This window comes from Coregonus clupeaformis, chromosome 36, assembly GCF_020615455.1.
Source record: "Coregonus clupeaformis isolate EN_2021a chromosome 36, ASM2061545v1, whole genome shotgun sequence".
Taxonomy (NCBI): Eukaryota; Metazoa; Chordata; class Actinopteri; order Salmoniformes; family Salmonidae; genus Coregonus; species Coregonus clupeaformis.
The window spans coordinates 8,018,527-8,042,314 of NC_059227.1; the positions used below are offsets into that span (position 1 = coordinate 8,018,527).

Genomic DNA, 23,788 nt, shown 5'->3' on the forward strand with positions numbered 1-23,788 from the left:
TCTCCAGACTGAATAGGCTGTCCCTGACCTTAGTATGCCATTGACTTTGGTACTGTAGTATCAAACCACAACAACACTTCATGAGGAATGAAGATGGTTTGTTTTCTATGAGTCCAGCAAGCACTTGGCTCAGTCTTCCATCTATGCTGTCAAAGCCCACAGCAGTTGGCTAAACACTGACCAGGCTAGTGTAGCGTAGCCTAGCCTAGCGTAGCCTAGCGTAGCGTAGCGTAGCGTAGCGTAGCGTCGGCTCTGACAGCTCCCATTCTCCAATGGGTTTTTAATGTGCCCATCAAATAGCAGCTGAATCTGCAGTTTATTCTGAAAGGGAGGTTAAGTTCAAAAGCAATAACAATCTTGGGGCGGCAGCAGTTTTGAAATGATGTGACCCTGACCAAGTCAACCATATCTTAACCTCTAACCTCTAACTCACTCCCCCAGTAGGAATGGATGGACCAAAGAAGACCACAAGCCTTTTATCAGTCTGGTCAATACAAGAGAAAAAACTCAACCGAAGGATTTTAAATTATTTTATTTTACAGTTCATGATGTGTAGATCTTGACAGAACAGTTTAGTCCTGGTCTGTAGGCTATAATATACCAGCAGTACCAAATCACAGTAAAACTAACAGTTCAAAGGATAACAATAGGAAAACAAATGAGCATGCACTATCATTTAATTTGCCAAACCGTCTGGTGACGTTCAATCCCCAACAGAACCTGTGGCAAACAAATCTAAGTAAATTAAGTGATCAAAAATGATGTATGCCGTCGGCAGCAGTTAAAGCTGTTGCTGATTTTGGCTGCGCTCCTCGCGCTTCGAGTTTGTTGACATTCTGCCGCCGTTTTCCGCCGCTCATCAGCAACTCAGTCTAGTGACCTGGAAATGTGCCACCCCCAACAGCTGTAGCACAGAATTCATCTCCTTCACAAAATATAGCATGTTCCAAACGGCTCCCAATACAGAAGCGCTGTGTCTGGCCTGATTCAATTTCTCCATTTGGATTGCGCTCAACAATAAGCGCACATTGACCGGTTCTGGATTAACGTTCCTCTATTGTTTTTACATGTTCCATCATCCCAATCGATCAATCAAATCAATCAATTAACGTGTCACTCAACGAGCAACACAATGCTCCAACCCTCATGAAATATGCATATCCGTACCTCAATTATGTGTCATAATTTTAACAAACCCCAATTAATTGAAAACCACTAATTGAGATTAATACATTCAAATCAGTTCCTTTCACGGTGGCATTAAGCCTCTTACATGAGTTTTAGCTCTGCATGTGTGGGTGAAGGTTTATTGTGATTGGCTGACTCAAGTAGCCAGTCTTCCATTCTCCCTTTGTCCATGAAGTGGACCCATTTCCACCGACAGTGCTACTCTATCAGATAGATCAGCCATATACAGTGAGCTCCAGGAGTATCGGGACAGTGACACTATTTGTTGTTGTTTTGGCTCTGTACTCCAGCACTTTGGATTTTATGGGACCAAAAGTATTGGGACAAATTCACTTATATGTGTATTAAAGTAGTCAAAAGTAAAGTATTTGGTCCCATATTCATAGCATGCAATGATTACATAATTGTTGGATGCATTTGCTGTTTGTTTTGGTTGTGTTTCAGATTATTTTGTGCCCAATAGAAATGAATGGTAAATAATGTATTGTGTCATTTTGGAGTCACTTTTATTGTAAATAAGAATATAATATGTTTCTAAACATGTACAGAGGACAAATACCCCCAAGACATGCTAACCTCTCACCATTACAATAACAGGGCAGGTTAGCATTTTTTCTGGGGGGGGTATGATATTTCTCTGCCACATGGCAAAATGTGTAGAATTGCAGGACATTTGCTTTAAAACAGTTATATTTTGTTACTGTGGCCAATTGGAGGGCCGCTAAATAATTTGGCAGGCGACCGCACCATTGGCCACGCCCATGCCCACACCCCCACCAGCCCCATTTGACCCAGAAAAACCCCTGCTCTGTATGCTCCAGACAGCAGGCAGGCAGAGGGAAAGGTTGACGAGGTTTAATTTGATTTGAACGGAAACCAGCATGAACACACACCAGCGTTTTCCCCCTCTCATTTCAAATAGTGCTGAAAGGTTTGCCAAGGGGAGAGAGAGAGAGAGAGAGAGAGAGAGAGAGAGAGAGAGAGAGAGAGAGAGAGAGAGAGAGAGAGAGAGAGAGAGAGAGAGAGAGAGAGAGAGAGAGAGAGAGAGAGAGAGAGAGAGAGAGAGAGAGAGAGAGAGAGAGAGAGAGAGAGAGAGAGAGAGAGAGAGAGAAATGTGTCCCCCCATGTGGCTCAGTCGGTAGAGCATGGTGCTTTCAACACCAGGCTTGTGGGTTCAATTCCCACGGGGGACTAGTATGAAAATGTATGCACTCACTACTGTAAGTCTCTCTGAATAAGAGTGTCTGCTAAATTACAAAAATGTAGAAAGCGCATGTCACATGTCATTATAGTCTACTATAATCCCCAAACATTTATGAGGTTCACCGAACAATGACATATAAGCAATTAATGACGAGAGAACCAACACCACAACCTGCTAGAGCTTGAAGGAACATGCCTCTCCAGCATGGTCTGATCGCTATCATTCACTCACTTTGAACAGATTCATTTTTATAGCCAAATCACCAGGGCCCGCTTCCTGCAGTGTAACTACAAACAGCTTGTGCGTTTACAACCGCGGCAAACAGATAGATAAAGAATTAAATCCCCCGACAATGAGGCTCTCTGTGTCTAGGACTGACTTACAATAGTCTTCTCTTACACGTAACGTAGTATGGAGAGAGAAGTTTGGCTTTCTATTTCCCACGAGCGTTAGGGTTGGGATTAGGGTTAGGGTTAGGCAGCTCATCAGAGGAGTACTGTGCTGAGGATTAGGGTTGGGGTTAGGCAGCTCATCAAAGGAGTACTGTGCTGAGGATTAGGGTTGGGGTTAGGCAGCTCGTCAAAGGAGTACTGTGCTGAGGATTAGGGTTGGGGTTAGGCAGCTCCTCAAAGGAGTACTGTGCTGAGGATTAGGGTTGGGGTTAGGCAGCTCCTCAAAGGAGTACTGTGCTGAGGATTAGGGTTGGGGTTAGGCAGCTCCTCAAAGGAGTACTGTGCTGAGGATTAGGGTTGGGGGTTAGGCAGCTCGTCAAAGGAGTACTGTGCTGAGGATTAGGGTTGGGGTTAGGCAGCTCCTCAAAGGAGTACTGTGCTGAGGATTAGGGTTGGGGTTAGGCAGCTCGTCAAAGGAGTACTGTGCTGAGGATTAGGGTTGGGGTTAGGCAGCTCCTCAAAGGAGTACTGTGCTGAGGATTAGGGTTGGGGTTAGGCAGCTCATCAAAGGGGTATTGTGCTGAGGATTAGGGTTGGGGTTAGGCAGCTCCTCAAAGGAGTACTGTGCTGAGGATTAGGGTTGGGGTTAGGCAGCTCATCAAAGGGGTATTGTGCTGAGGATTAGGGTTGGGGTTAGGCAGCTCCTCAAAGGAGTATTGTGCTGAGGATTTCCGTGAGCGTGCATTGCAATGAGTCTAGTTTGCGCTCCGCAAGACAATGTTTAGCTATCAACTAGACATATTCAGCATTCCGGCAACATATTTCCGTCATTCCTTCATTTGCATCCCAATGAGGGGCCATTACATACTATATGTCAGACAACAGGTCAGCTTGGACATTTAAGACAGGCCTCCTATGTTAGTGATTTCAAAGCTTCCCCAGTGATGTGTGGGTGCCCTCCTTTCAAAATATAGGCTTTGTTCATTGATAAGCTGAAACACAGTATTGAATTGGAATCCACTGTGCCAAACCATTTCTGCCTCCATCCAGACTGTTCTCCTTCCTCCCCTTGTCCCTTCCTCTATCTGCCCTCTCATCTCTTAGCTCCATCACCCCCACCCCTCCTACATAACTTCACCCCATCCCTCTTTCCTGTCCTGACAGATCTCAATTCTCAATGACTGCGTTTACACAGGCCGCCTAGTTCTGATCTTTTGCCCAATTATTGGCTAAAGATCTGATCTGATTGGTGAAAAGACCAATTAGTGGCAAAAGATCAGAATTGGGCTGCCAGTGTAAATGCAGCCAAAGCCCTATCTATTTATGCAGTAACAGTAGTAACAGTAACAGTAGTAACAGTAGTAACAGTAGTAACAGTAACAGTAGTAACAGTAGTAACAGTAGTAACAGTAACAGTTGTAACAGTAGTAACAGTAACAGTAGTAACAGTAACAGAATGTTAACAGTAGTAACAGTAACAGTAGTAACAGTAACAGTAGTAACAGTAGTAACAGTAGTAACAGTAACAGTAGTAACAGTAGTAACAGTAGTAACAGTAACAGTAGTAACAGTAGTAACAGTAGTAACAGTAGTAACAGTAGTAACAGTAACAGTAGTAACAGTAGTAACAGTAGTAACAGTAACAGTAACAGTAGTAACAGTAGTAACAGTAACAGTAACAGTAGTAACAGTAACATAATGTTAACAGTAGTAACAGTAGTAACAGTAACAGTAACAGTAGTAACAGTAGTAACAGTAACAGTAACAGTAGTAACAGTAGTAACAGTAACATAATGTTAACAGTAGTAACAGCAGTAACAGTAACAGTAACAGTAGTAATAGTAGTAATAGTAGTAACAGTAACAGTAACAGTAGTAGTAACAGTAACAGTAACAGTAACAGCAGTAGTAACAGTAACAGTAGTAACAGTAGTAACAGTAACAGTAGTAACAGTAACAGTAACAGTAACAGTAACAGTAACAGTAACAGTAGTAAACAGTAGTAACAGTAGTAACAGTAGTAACAGTAGTAACAGTAACAGTAGTAACAGTAACAGTAGTAACAGTAGTAACAGTAGTAACATTAGTAACAGTAACAGTAGTAACAGTAAAAGCAGTAACAGCAGTAACAACAGTAACAACAGTAACAGTAGTAACAGTAGTAACAGTAGTAACAGTAGTAACAGTAACAGTAGTAACAGTAGTAACAGTAACAGTAGTAACAGTAACAGCAGTAACAGTAGTAACAGTAACAGTAGTAACAGTAGTAACAGTAGTAACAGTAGTAACAGTAGTAACAGTAGTAACAGCAACAGTAGTAACAGTAACAGTAGTAACAGTAACAGTAGTAACAGTAACAGTAGTAACAGTAGTAACAGTAGTAACAGTAGAAACAGTAGTAACAGTAGTAACAGTAACAATAGTAACAGTAACAGTAGTAACAGTAGTAACAGTAACAGTAGTAACAGTAAAAGTAGTAACAATAGTAGCAGTAGTAGCAGTAGTAGCAGTAGTAGCAGTAGTAACAGTAGTAACAGTTGTAACAGTAGTAACAGTAACAGTAGTAACAGTAACAATAGTAACAACAGTAGTAACAACAGTAGTAACAACAATAGTAGCAACAGTAGTAACAACAGTAGTAACAACAGTAACAGTAGTAACAGTAGTAACAGTAGTAACAGTAGTAACAGTAGTAACAGTAGTAGCAGTAGTAGCAGTAGTAGCAGTAGTAGCAGTAGTAACAGTAGTAACAGTAACAGTAACAACAGTAACAGTAGTAACAACAGTAACAGTAGTAACAACAGTAGTAACAACAGTAGTAACAACAGTAGTAACAACAGTAGTAACAACAGTAGTAACAACAGTAGTAACAACAGTAGTAACAACAATAGTAACAACAGTAGTAACAACAGTAGTAACAACAGTAGTAACAGTAGTAACAACAGTAGTAACAGTAGTAACAACAGTAGTAACAACAGTAGTAACAACAATAGTAACAACAGTAGTAACAACAGTAGTAACAGTAGTAACAGTAGTAACAACAGTAGTAACAACAGTAGTAACAACAATAGTAACAACAGTAGTAACAACAGTAGTAACAACAGTAGTAACAACAGTAGTAACAGTAGTAACAACAGTAGTAACAACAGTAGTAACAACAGTAGTAACAACAGTAGTAACAGTAGTAACAACAGTAGTAACAACAGTAGCAGTAGTAACAACAGTAGTAACAACAGTAGTAACAACAATAGTAACAACAGTAGTAACAACAGTAGTAACAACAGTAGTAACAACAATAGTAACAACAGTAGTAACAACAGTAGTAACAGTAGTAACAGTAGTAACAACAGTAGTAACAACAGTAGTAAAAACAATAGTAACAACAGTAGTAACAACAGTAGTAACAACAGTAGTAACAACAGTAGCAGTAGTAGCAGTAGTAACAGTAGTAACAGTAACAGTAGTAACAGTAACAATAGTAACAAGAGTAACAGTAGTAACAACAGTAGTAACAACAGTAACAACAGTAGTAACAGTAGTAACAGTAGTAACAACAGTAACAGTAGTAACAACAGTAACAGTAGTAACAACAGTAACAGTAGTAACAACAGTAGTAACAGTAGTAACAACAGTAGTAACAACAGTAGTAACAACAGTAGTAACAACAGTAGTAACAACAGTAGTAACAACAGTAACAGTAGTAGCAGTAGTAACAGTAGTAACAGTAACAGTAGTAACAGTAGTAACAGTAACAGTAGTAACAGTAACAGCAGTAACAGTAGTAACAGTAACAGTAGTAACAGTAGTAACAGTAGTAACAGTAGTAACAGTAGTAACAGTAGTAACAGCAACAGTAGTAACAGTAACAGTAGTAACAGTAACAGTAGTAACAGTAGTAACAGTAGTAACAGTAGTAACAGTAGAAACAGTAGTAACAGTAGTAACAGTAACAATAGTAACAGTAACAGTAGTAACAGTAGTAACAGTAACAGTAGTAACAGTAAAAGTAGTAACAATAGTAGCAGTAGTAGCAGCAGTAGTAGCAGTAGTAGCAGTAGTAACAGTAGTAAACAGTTGTAACAACAGTAGTAACAACAGTAGTAACAGTAGTAACAGTAGTAACAACAGTAGTAACAACAGTAGTAACAACAGTAGTAACAACAGTAGTAACAGTAGTAACAGTAGTAACAACAGTAGTAACAACAGTAGTAACAACAGTAGTAACAACAGTAGTAACAACAGTAGTAACAACAGTAGTAACAGTAGTAACAACAGTAGTAACAACAGTAGTAACAACAGTAGTAACAGTAGTAACAACAGTAGTAACAACAGTAGTAACAACAGTAGTAACAACAATAGTAACAACAGTAGTAACAACAGTAGTAACAGTAGTAACAGTAGTAACAACAGTAGTAACAACAGTAGTAACAACAATAGTAACAACAGTAGTAACAACAGTAGTAACAACAGTAGTAACAACAGTAGCAGTAGTAGCAGTAGTAACAGTAGTAACAGTAACAGTAGTAACAGTAACAATAGTAACAAGAGTAACAGTAGTAACAACAGTAGTAACAACAGTAACAACAGTAGTAACAGTAGTAACAGTAGTAACAACAGTAACAGTAGTAACAACAGTAACAGTAGTAACAACAGTAGTAACAGTAGTAACAACAGTAGTAACAACAGTAGTAACAACAGTAGTAACAACAGTAACAGTAGTAGCAGTAGTAGCAGTAGTAGCAGTAGTAGCAGTAGTAACAGTAGTAACAGTAGTAACAGCAGTAACAGTAGTAACAGCAGTAACAGTAGTAACAACATTAACAGAAAATATGGTGTAAACAAATAATAATGGCACAGTGTGATTTCTGTTGACGTCTGAAACACTTTCTCCAGGAAGGAACCACAATCTTTGGCCGGCGGGCGAAGAACTGCAAAGCAGCAAAAAATAAATCTGTATTCAAGAGTTACAGCCCGCCACTATGCTTTCCGAGCTCATTGGGCCTCATTAAATGATTTCCTCTGCTTCCTTGATGCGGAGCTCATTAACAATTTTGCAACTTTGTGCCCCAGATGTACTATTAGCGACTTCAAAAAGTTTCCGCGGAACTCCTGACAGCAGCAGCCTAAAAGAACTCAGAATGTGAGATGATAGGATCACAGAGGTATCGCGTTTCTGGCTCTTTTCATGTTAGCCCTCCTGCTGATTTACTCTACAGCAGTAATGAGGACATACCGGAGAGACATCACCTCATCCCCCACAGTGAATAGGAACGGAATAAGCTGTTGTAGCCTTCTCATCTGCAACTGCCTGTACACTCACATTAAGTCGTCTTACTTTGTGGGGAGATTGATGAGACTAAGGGCCAAAACACCACCATGATTGAGAGAAACGTTCATATTAAAATTCCAATCAGAGATTGCCAGTTACTTTCAAAACTTGAAGACATAAGTCGAACGGCCAACCAGCGTGACCGAATCAAAGCTAAAGGGGCATTAGGGTGGGGTCATTCTTTGGCCATACATGCCAGTTTCAAGCAGCTTTTGGCACCACATCCATGGGCTCCCAGGGAGTGAGGAATCACTTGGCCTCCAGGAGCAGGGGGACTCAGGAAGCCCACTGGGCTCCATGGTGAGTGAGGAGGTGCCAAATTGGCCCACAGACAGACAACCATGGTGCACTTCACCATGATGCCAGCATTCACAATGAAAACAAAGATATATGCCCATACACCAAGCAGCCAATAGGCATAAACTGCGCACCTTGGTCCGAATGAAGGTATTCCAGAAGCCCGTATTGTCCACATAGCGGGGAGCTGTTGTGAGGGGATATAAGGACATCAGTCGATACCTCTCATGCTTTAGTCCACCTGTCAGTCTACTGGCTGGCCTGTGAGACGAGGAGGGAGGGGCTATATCAGGACCCGTGTCTAATCCACTTTAGGATAATCGCTTCACGCTGTGTAATCTCCACTGAGCAGCACAGGCCTGGCGCTGGATTTGACAATGAACACTGACGGCTACTAATTTGATCCGCGGCCAAGTCAGAGCCAAGCATTGAGAGACTAAACCCAATGCCTGCTTACACGAGGTGTGAGGGAGGAGGGTGAAGGGGGTGGGGGGAGGAACAACCAGGGTCCCTAACCACATTACGTAATGTCTAGTCTCGTAAACAATCCTGGAAAGATTTTTTACAGTGAAGCCCAGAAGTACCAGTTGTTTTACGGGCAAACTTTAGGTTATAAATTGATATGAGCTTGGAATTCATGAAGCGGAGCAGATAACTATGCTGAAAAACATGTCGACTGGAAACTTGTAAGATGGAAAAAACACAGCTCTTCATCTTGTATCTGACAGTGTGAAAGCGTATCAACGACTAGAAGCGGAGGTGAGACGCCAACAGATGGGGAGTGCTTGCGCTGTCTACATAGATGAACATTCATGGCTTTCAATGAGCATGACTTGATACACTCCCTGTCAGACAGAGATGTGGTAGCAGATCAAGTCACCCACGCTCATCCAGACTGGTTGTAATCCAGCAGAAAATGTCGTTTCAGCAAACACATAGATTAAGATAATTATTCTGTTAGATTGGTTGTTGAATCTGAGTACAGTACTTGTGTTTGAGGGTGTCTGAGAGTGATTGTGTGTTTTTCATTAGATCAACACAACATCGTCTTAGTCAGTCAGGACACTAACCCTTTTGTCAATAGCAGAAAAGTGAATTGATTTATCTTCACAAAAATGCAGTTGATAATCAATTGATTTGCGAAAGGAATCTCTCCTAAACAAAATGTTAAATGTTCCCTCCTTGGCCCTAGGCCTCTCTTCACACTGATTCACACAGATACACATGCCATCAAAACACAACCACTTTCAAACACTTTTTTTCTCACAAACAGACCCCCATTCTGTGAGCGGAATGTTCTCCACACAGATGATCACCCCCAATGTCACTGCCCACTCTCCCCCCTCTCCCTTTCCCACTCCTACAGCCAGTCACTCACTCCATGAGAGGAATGCTTCATGGCATATGGCCTGGATTCATAAAATGCCAACGGCCTGGGAATCGGCGAGACGGGTCTCACACAGAAGCCCACAGCGGAGATGTTATCATGACCTTTTACTGTAGACCAGTCTAACACCAGCTTAACATATATGCTTCAGCAAAGTGTCGTTAACATGAACCATGTTGTATAAACCAAACCCACCCTATAACATGACATCCCAAAAGGGCTCTACTGAGAATACTATGAAACTCACTACAAGTTATAAAATTAGGAGTCAAAACTATGTTACACTAATGCCATAGTACTATGACAGGACGGTACTGGCTGTACTCTACACTACCTGACAATACCATGCCACTGACTCCACAAGGTCCATTTTACCACCAAGCAAAATGATACCAAAGCGAAATGAAAGAAAGGCCACAATCCCAAACAGTCTTACCTTTCCCATCCCCGGGGTGTCCTTGACCTTTGACCTGGCCCGGAGGAGGCATGGCGGCACGGCAGGCGGGGACAGCTGCAGGGCGCCGCTGAAGCCGCCTGTGTAGACCAGGGGCTCGGCAGGTTCGGGCGGAGACTGGGGCTGAGGCTGCTGGGGCTTCTTCCGCTTGGATGAGAGGCTGAGCTTCTGGGCGGCCCTGTGGAGAGAGAAAGAGGAGTGTGGGGGAGTCCAGTGGTTCCCAGAAATCTTACTGACAGTGTTCACATTACTTCAGGATGATTTGACGCTTGAAATGAACAGGTAGGTTCCATTGATTTGCATATACCCCTGAGGCCTTTTTAGATAGCGGCCATGATGAAAGGAGCATATTCACGGACCATCACTGTTTAGTATATACCATATAAGCAAGGGGGAAAACATTCCAAAGGTTGGTCCATAGTTCACACATCAAAAAGCAAATTCCTGATACCTCAAAGACTTTAGAGCCCGAATCGGAGAGCAGTATTGACTTAGAAAAGTAATTCCACAGCTAGGTCGTGTTCTCAAGACTTATATAAAACATGATCAAGAATAAACAGACACATTTTGGCCAGTATCAAACGGCTGTCTGGAATCCAAGGTCATTATGCTGTCATCATGTCTGCAACTAAGACCAACTGGTGCTGTATAAGTAAAGGCTCACACATACACACACACACTCTGTCGGAGACGCACTTATTGGCAGACACAAACACACACACACACACACTCTCTCTCTGTTTCTTTCTCTTCCTTACACACAGACTCATGCCAGAGGGGGGGGTCAGAGGAGTACGTCCTCGTCTCCCTTCAGCTGTCACTGTTGCACGTTGAACACTTTGCCCTGGCCTGCCTTCAAACGGCCGCGCTACTTTCCCCATGTCAACAAGACAGCTGCTTCATGTCACCCCTCTTCAGACAGATGATTAAAGTCAGCAGGTCCAAATTCAGTGTTGTTTAAAACAGTACATGGCGAGGGGATTGGAACTGGAATGGGAGTATAACATTCTGTACAAGTAAAATGTATTTGATTATAGTTAGAACCCAGTCTCATGTCATAGCCGATGATGACCGAAACAGGGAGTACTTTAACAAAACGCCTGATTTAACTAATCAAGGGCTTGATGAGAATTTGAATCAGTTGTATCAGTGTTAGAACAGAAATCCTACACACCTTGTATTCCATCCAGGTCCAGGGTTGTGACTAATGTGTTATGCTATGTGAGAAAGTCCAGGGTTTTGACCAGTGTGTCACGCTATTAGAGAAAGTCCAGGGTTTTGACCAGTGTGTTATTCTATTAGACAAAGTCCAGGGTTTTGACCAGTGTGTCATGGTATTAGAGAAAGTCCAGGGTTTTGACCAGTGTGTCATGCTATTAGAGAAAGTCCAGGGTTTTGACAAGTGTGTTATGCTATTAGAGAAAGTCCAGGGTTTTGACCAGTGTGTTATGCTATTAGAGAAAGTCCAGGGTTTTGACGAGTGTCATGCTATTAGAGAAAGTCCAGGGTTTTGACGAGTGTCATGCTATTAGAGAAAGTCCAGGGTTTTGACCAGTGTGTCATGCTATTAGAGAAAGTCCAGGGTTTTGACCAGTGTGTCATGATATTAGAGAAAGTCCAGGGTTTCGACCAGTGTGTTATGCTATTAGAGAAAGTCCAGGGTTTTGACCAGTGTGTTATGCTATTAGAGAAAGTCCAGGGTTTTGACGAGTGTCATGCTATTAGAGAAAGTCCAGGGTTTTGACGAGTGTCATGCTATTAGAGAAAGTCCAGGGTTTTGACCAGTGTGTCATGCTATTAGAGAAAGTCTAGGGTTTTGACCAGTGTGTCATGCTATTAGAGAAAGTCCAGGTTTTTGACCAGTGTGTCATGCTATTAGAGAAAGTCCAGGGTTTTGACCAGTGTGTCGTGCTATTAGAGAAAGTCCAGGGTTTTGACCAGTGTGTCATGCTATTAGAGAAAGTCCAGGGTTTTGACCAGTGTGTCATGCTATTAGAGAAAGTCCAGGGTTTTGACCAGTGTGTTATGCTATTAGAGAAAGTCCAGGGTTTTGACCAGTGTGTCATGCTATTAGAGAAAGTCTGGGGTTTTGACCAGTGTGTCATGCTATTAGAGAAAGTCTGGGGTTTTGACCAGTGTGTCATGCTATTAGAGAAAGTCCAGGGTTTTGACCAGTGTGTCATGCTATTAGAGAAAGTCTGGGGTTTTGACCAGTGTGTCATGCTATTAGAGAAAGTCCAGGGTTTTGACCAGTGTGTCATGCTATTAGAGAAAGTCTGGGGTTTTGACCAGTGTGTCATGCTATTAGAGAAAGTCCAGGGTTTTGACCAGTGTGTCATGCTATTAGAGAAAGTCCAGGGTTTTGACCAGTGTCATGCTATTAGAGAAAGTCCAGGGTTTTGACCAGTGTGTCATGCTATTAGAGAAAGTCTGGGGTTTTGACCAGTGTGTCATGCTATTAGAGAAAGTCCAGGGTTTTGACCAGTGTGTCATGCTATTAGAGAAAGTCCAGGGTTTTGACCAGTGTGTCGTGCTATTAGAGAAAGTCCAGGGTTTTGACCAGTGTCATGCTATTAGAGAAAGTCCAGGGTTTTGACCAGTGTGTCATGCTATTAGAGAAAGTCCAGGGTTTTGACCAGTGTGTCATGCTATTAGAGAAAGTCCAGGGTTTTGACCAGTGTGTCATGCTATTAGAGAAAGTCCAGGGTTTTGACCAGTGTGTCATGCTATTAGAGAAAGTCCAGGGTTTTGACCAGTGTCATGCTATTAGAGAAAGTCCAGGGTTTTGACCAGTGTGTCATGCTATTAGAGAAAGTCTGGGGTTTTGACCAGTGTGTCATGCTATTAGAGAAAGTCCAGGGTTTTGACCAGTGTGTCATGCTATTAGAGAAAGTCCAGGGTTCTGAACAGTGTGTCATGCTATTAGAGAAAGTCCAGGGTTTTGACCAGTGTCATGCTATTAGAGAAAGTCCAGGGTTTTGACCAGTGTGTCATGCTATTAGAGAAAGTCTGGGGTTTTGACCAGTGTGTTATGCTATTAGAGAAGGTGAAAATAATACAGTGGCTTGTGAAAGTATTCACCCCCCTTGTGAAAGTATTCATCCCCCTTGGCATTTTTCCTATTTTGTTGCCTTACAACCTGGAATTAAAATAGATTTTTGGGGGGTTTGTATCATTTGATTTACACAACATGCCAACCACTTTGAAGATGCAAAATCATTTTTTTTGTGAAACAAACAACAAATAAAACTTGAGCGTGCATAACTATTCACTCCCCCAAAGTCAATACTTTGTAGAGCCACCTTTTGCAGCAATTACAGCTGCAAGTCTCTTGGGGTATGTCTCTATAAGCTTGGAACATCTAGCCACTGGGAGTTTTGCCCATTCTTCAAGGCAAAACTGCTCCAGCTCCTTCAAGTTGGATGGGTTCCGCTGGTGTACAGCAATCTTTAAGTCATACCACAGATTCTCAATTGGATTGAGGTCTGGGCTTTGACTAGGCCATTCCAAGACATTTAAATGTTTCCCCTTAAACCACTTGAGTGTTGCTTTAGCAGTATGCAGTTTGAGCTGTTCGCCAGCAGTGGCACTGTGTGTCCAATCAACTAGTTATATTTAGTAAGCAGATATAGGTTGGATTGGAGGGTGAAAGAGAGTGAGATCTAGAGAGCGAGAGAGAGAGAGCGCGCGCATGGGCGCGCGAGAGAGAGAGCGAACGAAAGACTTCTGAAAACGGTTTTGGAATACTTCCGCCAGTTTTACATAATGCATTTCATGCCAATAAAGCACCTTGAATTGAGAGAAAGAGAGAGGGGGGGGGTCTGTCCCCGCAGGGGGTCGATGCGGAAACTCTTCCCTCCTGTCCCACTCTCTCTCTCTCGCCATCCCTCACTTCCCTCTTTCCCTTCCATCAGTCTCTTTCAGCCACTTCACCAGTAGCACAATCAGGGAACACACCATGTAATTACAGCCTCCATGAAGGACACAGGACGAAGCCCCCCTGGGAATTGCCTCTATGTGCTGTGCTGTGTGTCTGTGTGGTGTGTGTGTGTGTGTGGTGTGTGTGTGTGTGTGTGTGTGTGTTGTGTGTGTGTGTTAGGACGTTTGTGTGTGTGTGTATGCTGTGCAGGTGTAAGCACACATTTATGTGTGAGTGTGTGTGTGTGTATGTGTGTGTGTGTGCATATGTGTGTGCATATGTGTGTCTGTGTGTGTGTGTGTGTGTGTGTGTGTGTGTGTGTGTGTGTGTGTGTGTGTGTGTGTGTGTGTGTGTGTGTGTGTGTGTGTGTGTGTGTGTGTGTGAGACAGAAAGCTCAGATCTCTAGGAAAGGATGGAGACAGTGCAGTGCTGGCAACATAACTCATCGGCGCCAAACTGATCCTGAGGGACAGGGCTGCAGGTGAAACAGTCTGCCTCACAAATGGCACCCCTATTCCCTGTGTAGTGCATTACTTTTGCTCCCTCCCTCCCTCCCTCCCATAGGGCTCTGGTCAAAAGGAGTACACTTTATAGAGAATAGGGTGCCATTTGTGACACCGCCCCTGTCTAACATTGGAAATGAAGAGGACCAATGCACAGCGAAAGTCTTATTAAGCAGTCTATGTGAATGTTAAGTCTTATCAAGCAGTCTATGTGTATGTTAAGTCTTATTAAGCAGTCTATGTGTAAGTTATGGTAAAGTAAATGTTAGTTTTTTAAAGCCAGCAGAGGACTTTGAATTGAACGTAACACTGTATCTGGGGAGAAAGATGCTGACGTTTACATTTACAGTTCATTATACTGGCAGTGTTTGTTTAGGGGGGAGAGAGGAGGGGGAGAGAGGAGCAGTAGAGAGAGAGAAGGAGAGAGAAGGAGAGAGAAGGAGAGAGAGAGAGAGAGGAGGAGGGATGGGGTGATATCCACACACAGCATCCACCTTTGAAGACAAAGCCCCTACCTCAATCACCTTGACTGCCTGGGGAAAGCCCCCCTACAACTACCCCCCTTTTCCCCTGGGCCCCACACTCACACAAAGCGCTCCACTCCCCACAACCACAATACTAGGACGAGACCCAGCCACACTCACACAACCACAATACTAGGACGAGACCCAGCCACACTCCCCACAACCACAATACTAGGAGAGACCCAGCCACATTCACAACCACAATAATAGGACGATACCCAGCCACACTCACACAACCACAATACTAGGAGAGACCCAGCCATACTCCCCACAACCACAATACTAGGAGAGACCCAGCCACACTCACACAACTACAATACTAGGAGAGACCCAGCCATACTCCCCACAACCACAATACTAGGAGAGACCCAGCCACACTCACACAACTACAATACTAGGACGAGACCCAGCCACACTCACACAACTACAATACTAGGACGAGACCCAGCCACACTCCCCACAACCACAATACTAGGATGAGACCCAGCCACACTCACAACCACAATACTAGGACAAGACCCAGCCACACTCACACAACCACAATACTAGGAGAGACCCAGCCACACTCACACAACCACAATACTAGGACGAGACCCAGCCACACTCACAACCACAATACTAGGACGAGACCCAGCCACACTCCCCACAACCACAATACTAGGACGAGACCCAGCCACACTCACACAACCACAATACTAGGACGAGACCCAGCCACACTCCCCACAACCACATAACTAGGAGAGACCCAGCCACACTCACACAACCACAATACTAGGAGAGACCCAGCCACACTCACACAACCACAATACTAGGAGAGACCCAGCCACACTCACAACCACAATACTAGGAGAGACCCAGCCACACTCACACAACCACAATACTAGGAGAGACCCAGCCACACTCACACAACCACAATACTAGGACGAGACCCAGCCACACTCACAACCACAATACTAGGAGAGACCCAGCCACACTCACACAACCACAATACTAGGAGAGACCCAGCCACACTATACTACAAAGGAGAGACTCACCCATACTATACTACCAAGGAGAGACCCACCCACACTATACTACCAAGGAGAGACCCACCCACACTCACACAACCACAATACTAGGAGAGTCCCAGCCACACTCACACAACCACAATACTAGGAGAGACCCAGCCACACTCACAACCACATAACTAGGAGAGACCCAGCCACACTCACACAACCACAATACTAGGAGAGACCCAGCCACACTCACAACCACAATACTAGGAGAGACCCAGCCACACTCACACAACCACAATACTAGGAGAGACCCAGCCACACTCACACAACCACAATACTAGGACGAGACCCAGCCACACTCACAACCACAATACTAGGAGAGACCCAGCCACACTCACACAACCACAATACTAGGAGGGACCCAGCCACACTCACACAACCACAATACTAGGACGAGACCCAGCCACACTCACAACCACAATACTAGGAGAGACCCAGCCACACTCACACAACCACAATACTAGGAGAGACCCAGCCACACTCACACAACCACAATACTAGGACGAGACCCAGCCACACTCAAAACCACAATACTAGGAGAGACCCAGCCACACTCACACAACCACAATATTAGGAGAGACCCAGCCACACTCACACAACCACAATACTAGGACAAGACTCAGCCACACTCACACAACCACAATACTAGGAGAGACCCAGCCACACTCACACAACCACAATACTAGGACAAGACTCAGCCACACTCACACAACCACAATACTAGGACGAGACCCAGCCACACTATACTACCAAGGCGAGACCCACCCACACTATACTACCAAGGAGAGACCCACCCACACTATACTACCAAGGCGAGACCCACCCACACTATACTACCAAGGAGAGACCCACCCACGCTATACTACCAAGGAGAGTCCCACCCACACTATACTACCAAGGAGAGTCCCACCCACACTATACTACCAAGGAGAGACCCACCCACACTATACTACCAAGGAGAGACCCACCCACACTATACTACCAAGGAGAGACCCACCCACACTATACTACCAAGGAGAGACCCACCCACACTATACTACCAGGGGCCTTTTCAGGAGGGTGCAAATGTTACAGAACTTTCTGATGTAAATATATTATGTAGAACTGACACGCTTCATTAACACTTTATTTTGAAAACTCCTTATGAATTATCTTGAATATAATTTGTTATGAAGGTTGTAGTTACGACTGGTTTCCTAAAGGTGTTATGACTGGTTATGACTGGTCCCCCCCCCCCCGTCCCCCCCCCGTCATTATACTGGCAGTGTTTGTTTAGGGGGGAGAGAGGAGGGGGAGAGAGGAGCAGTAGAGAGAGAGAAGGAGAGAGAGAGAGAGAGGAGGAGGGATGGGGTGATATCCACACACAGCATCCACCTTTGAAGACAAAGCCCCTACCTCAATCACCTTGACTGCCTGGGAAAGCCCCCCCTACAACTACCCCCTTTTCCCCTGGGCCCCACACTCACACAAAGCGCTCCACTCCCCACAACCACAATACTAGGACGAGACCCAGCCACACTCACACAACCACAATACTAGGACGAGACCCAGCCACACTCCCCACAACCACAATACTAGGAGAGACCCAGCCACATTCACAACCACAATAATAGGACGATACCCAGCCACACTCACACAACCACAATACTAGGAGAGACCCAGCCATACTCCCCACAACCACAATACTAGGAGAGACCCAGCCACATTCACACAACTACAATACTAGGAGAGACCCAGCCATACTCCCCACAACCACAATACTAGGAGAGACCCAGCCACACTCACACAACTACAATACTAGGACGAGACCCAGCCACACTCACACAACTACAATACTAGGACGAGACCCAGCCACACTCCCCACAACCACAATACTATAGGATGAGACCCAGCCACACTCACAACCACAATACTAGGACAAGACCCAGCCACACTCACACAACCACAATACTAGGAGAGACCCAGCCACACTCACACAACCACAATACTAGGACGAGACCCAGCCACACTCACAACCACAATACTAGGACGAGACCCAGCCACACTCCCCACAACCACAATACTAGGACGAGACCCAGCCACACTCACACAACCACAATACTAGGACGAGACCCAGCCACACTCCCCACAACCACATAACTAGGAGAGACCCAGCCACACTCACACAACCACAATACTAGGAGAGACCCAGCCACACTCACACAACCACAATACTAGGAGAGACCCAGCCACACTCACAACCACAATACTAGGAGAGACCCAGCCACACTCACACAACCACAATACTAGGAGAGACCCAGCCACACTCACACAACCACAATACTAGGACGAGACCCAGCCACACTCACAACCACAATACTAGGAGAGACCCAGCCACACTCACACAACCACAATACTAGGAGAGACCCAGCCACACTATACTACAAAGGAGAGACTCACGCATACTATACTACCAAGGAGAGACCCACCCACACTATACTACCAAGGAGAGACCCACCCACACTCACACAACCACAATACTAGGAGAGTCCCAGCCACACTCACACAACCACAATACTAGGAGAGACCCAGCCACACTCACAACCACATAACTAGGAGAGACCCAGCCACACTCACACAACCACAATACTAGGAGAGACCCAGCCACACTCACAACCACAATACTAGGAGAGACCCAGCCACACTCACACAACCACAATACTAGGAGAGACCCAGCCACACTCACACAACCACAATACTAGGGACGAGACCCAGCCACACTCACAACCACAATACTAGGAGAGACCCAGCCACACTCACACAACCACAATACTAGGAGGGACCCAGCCACACTCACACAACCACAATACTAGGACGAGACCCAGCCACACTCACAACCACAATACTAGGAGAGACCCAGCCACACTCACACAACCACAATACTAGGAGAGACCCAGCCACACTCACACAACCACAATACTAGGACGAGACCCAGCCACACTCAAAACCACAATACTAGGAGAGACCCAGCCACACTCACACAACCACAATATTAGGAGAGACCCAGCCACACTCACACAACCACAATACTAGGACAAGACTCAGCCACACTCACACAACCACAATACTAGGAGAGACCCAGCCACACTCACACAACCACAATACTAGGACAAGACTCAGCCACACTCACACAACCACAATACTAGGACGAGACCCAGCCACACTATACTACCAAGGCGAGACCCACCCACACTATACTACCAAGGAGAGACCCACCCACACTATACTACCGAGGCGAGACCCACCCACACTATACTACCAAGGAGAGACCCACCCACGCTATACTACCAAGGAGAGTCCCACCCACACTATACTACCAAGGAGAGACCCACCCACACTATACTACCAAGGAGAGACCCACCCACACTATACTACCAAGGAGAGACCCACCCACACTATACTACCAAGGAGAGACCCACCCACACTATACTACCAGGGGCCTTTTCAGGAGGGTGCAAATGTTACAGAACTTTCTGATGTAAATATATTATGTAGAACTGACACGCTTCATTAACACTTTATTTTGAAAACTCCTTATGAATTATCTTGAATATAATTTGTTATGAAGGTTGTAGTTACGACTGGTTTCCTAAAGGTGTTATGACTGGTTATGACTGGTCCCCCCACACACACATAGTAAAGTGTTATCCATGCTTCTCTGCCATGTAGGATAGAGAATCATGTCAGCTCTATTCGTCACATTTCTATCTGCAACATACTGAGAGTGATACAGAATCCTCAGATAGAAATTCATTTTGTAGAACAGACATGCTTCTCTGTCATGTAGAATATAGTTTCTAGAGGAGAGGGTATGAGTCAGACTGTGGGGTGTGTCAGCAGCCAGTCTGTAGGGTGTGTCAGATGCCAGATTGTGGGGCGTGATAGCAGCCAGACTGTAGGGTGTGTCAGCAGCCAGATTGTGGGGCGTGATAGCAGCCAGATTGTGGGGCGTGATAGCAGCCAGACTGTAGGGTGTGTCAGCAGCCAGATTGTGGGGCGTGATAGCAGCCAGACTGTAGGGTGTGTCAGCAGCCAGATTGTGGGGCGTGATAGCAGCCAGACTGTAGGGTGTGTCAGCAGCCAGATTGTGGGGCATGTCAGCAGCCAGATTTTGGGGCGTGATAGCAGCCAGACTGTTGGGTGTGTCAGCAGCCAGATTGTGGGGCGTGATAGCAGCCAGACTGTTGGGTGTGTCAGCAGCCAGATTGTGGGGCGTGATAGCAGCCAGAATGTGGGTTGTGTCAGCAGCCAGACTGTGGGGTGTGTCAGCAGCCAGATTGTGGGGCATGTCAGCAGCCAGATTTTGGGGCGTGATAGCAGCCAGACTGTAGGGTGTGTCAGCAGCCAGATTATGAGGCGTGATAGCAGCCAGATTTTGAGGCGGAGAGGACAGAGGAGAGAGGACAGAGGAGAGAGGACGGAGGAGAGAGGACAGAGGAGAGAGGACGGAGGAGAGAGAACGTAGGAGAGAGGATAGAGGAGAGAGGACGGAGGAGAGAGGACGGAGGAGAGAGGACGGAGGAGAGAGGATGCAGGAGTTGAGCAAATCGAATGACTCAGCCACTATCAATACCACCTGTCCTCACCCCTGTGGGATCATACGCTCCGGGGTGACGTTTCCCTTAGGTACAGATCTAGGATAAGCTTCCCCTTCCCCAATCCTAAAATGCAGTGGTTAGGGGTTAGTAACTTCTATCTGCACTCCTGTTGCTCGGCTGTGTTAGCAGAGCATGGTATAAGAGAGGAGTCTCACCTGTGTGGTCACACCAAGATACGCCCACCCGTTCAACCCTTTTCCCTACTACCCTACATTGAGACGTGCTAGTCCTAAACATAGTTTAGTCAGCTAAGTACAGAGGGGTGGAATGCTTTGAGGAGAAAGTGCCCTCTCAATGATAAGTATGAAGGGGCAGGCTTGGGCCAGGGGGGTAGGCAGAGCTTTTTGAGCATAGAACGAGGGTAAATTAAAAAAGGGTAAATAAAAAAATTGGCAGACTGTCAACATTGATAGTTTGAATTTCCCATCATTCATAATGTACTATTATGACAACATGAGAATATGAATACAAAGCGAACAAAAACAAAGACAGAGCCACACTATACTCACAGTTCTCGCCAATCCATTATCTATTCCCAATTCCTAGCCACAAATCGTAGACGTGACGATACTTGTGCTTTCTCATAATCATCCTAGTATGGAGCCGGTGTATTCCATAGCCCCGACGTGCGAGGACTGTTCAGGAGGGGTGGGATAGTTTTTAATGAGGGGGGAGGATAAATTATTACGCTCCAAACGGAGGGGGAGTCGTGGAAACCGGTAAAGTTGGAAGAGGGGGGGCGGACGCATGGCAACGGGTGTCAGTGGTGGCAAACGTGGCTGGGAGTACAGCGGTCCCGGCGAGGGTGAAGAGGGGGTCCGCCAAAGTATTAGCTGATTTTAGCTGATTGAGGAAAGTGTAGAATAAGGTTTGGTGCAACCTTGAGACCGACCATCTTCTTTTCCCAATAGCCTCCTTTGCGCAGTGTGAGGACAAAGTGCTCATGCCAGTAGAATTCCCCCAGGTACAGAAACGCAGTCCAGAAAGTAGAAGTGCCTCCTCTCAGTTCATTCCTGGATTACAAACGCTTTGCAGTTCTGTCACCACAGCTCTACAGACAAACATCTTTCCTTTTTCCATTCTTTCTCGTCTCGTCTTCAGCTCTCCTCTGTTCTTCTATCAACACCTCTCCTCTTTTTTCCCTTCTTCGCTCCGATCTTTTTCTCCACGTGTAAAACTCCCGACACACACCTTCCAATAGCGTTCTCTCTATCGCGGTTTTCCTCTCCCTCTCTCGCTCCATCTAAGCACTCCTGCCTGCCTTCTCTCAATCCTTATTAACTTATTAACCACTCCCTCCTCCTCCTTTTCATCTCTCTCCCTCTCCCTCTCTCTCTCTCTCTCTCTCTCTCTCTCTCTCTCTCTCTCTCTCTCTCTCTCTCTCTCTCTCTCTCTCTCTCTCCCTCTCTCTCTCTCTCCCTCTCTCCCTCTCTCCCTCTCTCCCTCTCCCTCTCCCTCTCTCTCTCTCTGGTAATCCTTCAGTCTCTCACGCCTCGCCGTTCTGCTCCTCCTCTCTCTCCTCCCAGTCAGTGCAACTCCAGGAGAGGGATGAAGGGAAGAGAGGGAAAGAAATGATAGAGAATCCACTGGGGGGGGAAAGAGTCAATTCCTGCTCCCGCTGTTGCTTGGAAACACTGGCAGTAGTCCAAGCGTCCCTCTTCTGTTCTCCTCTCTCCAGTCTTTCCCTCCCTCTGTCTCTCTCACCTTCTCCCCCTCTCCCTCCCTCGCTCTCTCTCTCTCACTCGCTTACTCTCCTTCATCAGCTCAGCCCCTTTTCCACCCCTCCCTGCAGTGTCAGTAAGATGCACATGAGTGAGTGAGTGAGTGAGTGACAGAGTGAGAGTGTATTTGTGTGTACCTTTTATATATTTCAGTGTATCACTGAGATAAAACAACAGATTATCAAGAGGACGATACAAAATTAAGTCAGAGAGGTCAGACACAGTTAATCAAGGGTTTATATAGAGAGGTCAGAGGCAGTTAATCAAGGGGTTTATATAGAGAGGTCAGAGGCAGTTAATCAAGGGGTTTATATAGAGAGGTCAGAGGCAGTTAATCAAGGGGTTTATATAGAGAGGTCAGACACAGTTAATCAAGGGGTTTATATAGAGAGGTCAGAGGCAGTTAATCAAGGGGTTTATAGAGAGGTCAGAGGCAGTTAGTCAAGGGGTTTATATAGAGAGGTCAGAGGCAGTTAATCAAGGGGTTTGCATATAGAGAGGTCAGAGGCAATTAATCAAGGGGTTTATATAGAGAGGTCAGAGGCAGTTAATCAAGGGGTTTATATAGAGAGGTCAGAGGCAGTTAATCAAGGGGGTTTATATAGAGAGGTCAGAGGCAGTTAGTCAAGGGGTTTATATAGAGAGGTCAGAGGCAGTTAATCAAGGGGTTTATATAGAGAGGTCAGAGGCAGTTAATCAAGGGGGTTTATATAGAGAGGTCAGAGGCAGTTAATCAAGGGGGTTTATATAGAGAGGTCAGAGGCAGTTAATCAAGGGGTTTATAGAGAGGTCAGAGGCAGTTAATCAAGGGGTTTTATATAGAGAGGTCAGAGGCAGTTAATCAAGGGGTTTATATAGAGAGGTCAGAGGCAGTTAATCAAGGGGTTTATATAGAGAGGTCAGAGGCAGTTAGTCAAGGGGGTTTATATAGAGAGGTCAGAGGCAGTTAATCAAGGGGTTTATATAGAGAGGTCAGAGGCAGTTAATCAAGGGGGTTTATATAGAGAGGTCAGAGGCAGTTAATCAAGGGGTTTATATAGAGAGGTCAGAGGCAGTTAATCAAGGGGTTTATATAGAGAGGTCGAGAGGCAGTTAATCAAGGGGGTTTATATAGAGAGGTCAGAGGCAGTTAATCAAGGGGTTTATATAGAGAGGTCAGAGGCAGTTAATCAAGGGGTT

General features: G+C 45.1%; 1 protein-coding gene across 1 annotated transcript in view; it reads right to left on the reverse strand.

Annotated features, from left to right (window-relative positions):
• The window catches only part of LOC121552237 (kinesin-like protein KIF26A), a 160,876-nt gene that overhangs the window by 22,749 nt on the left and 114,339 nt on the right, over positions 1 to 23,788 (reverse strand). Inside the window, exon 6 of the mRNA XM_045211172.1 lies at positions 10,233 to 10,428. Within this exon, the coding sequence (XP_045067107.1) occupies positions 10,233 to 10,428 (196 nt within the window). The remainder of the gene's footprint in view (positions 1 to 10,232; positions 10,429 to 23,788) is intronic.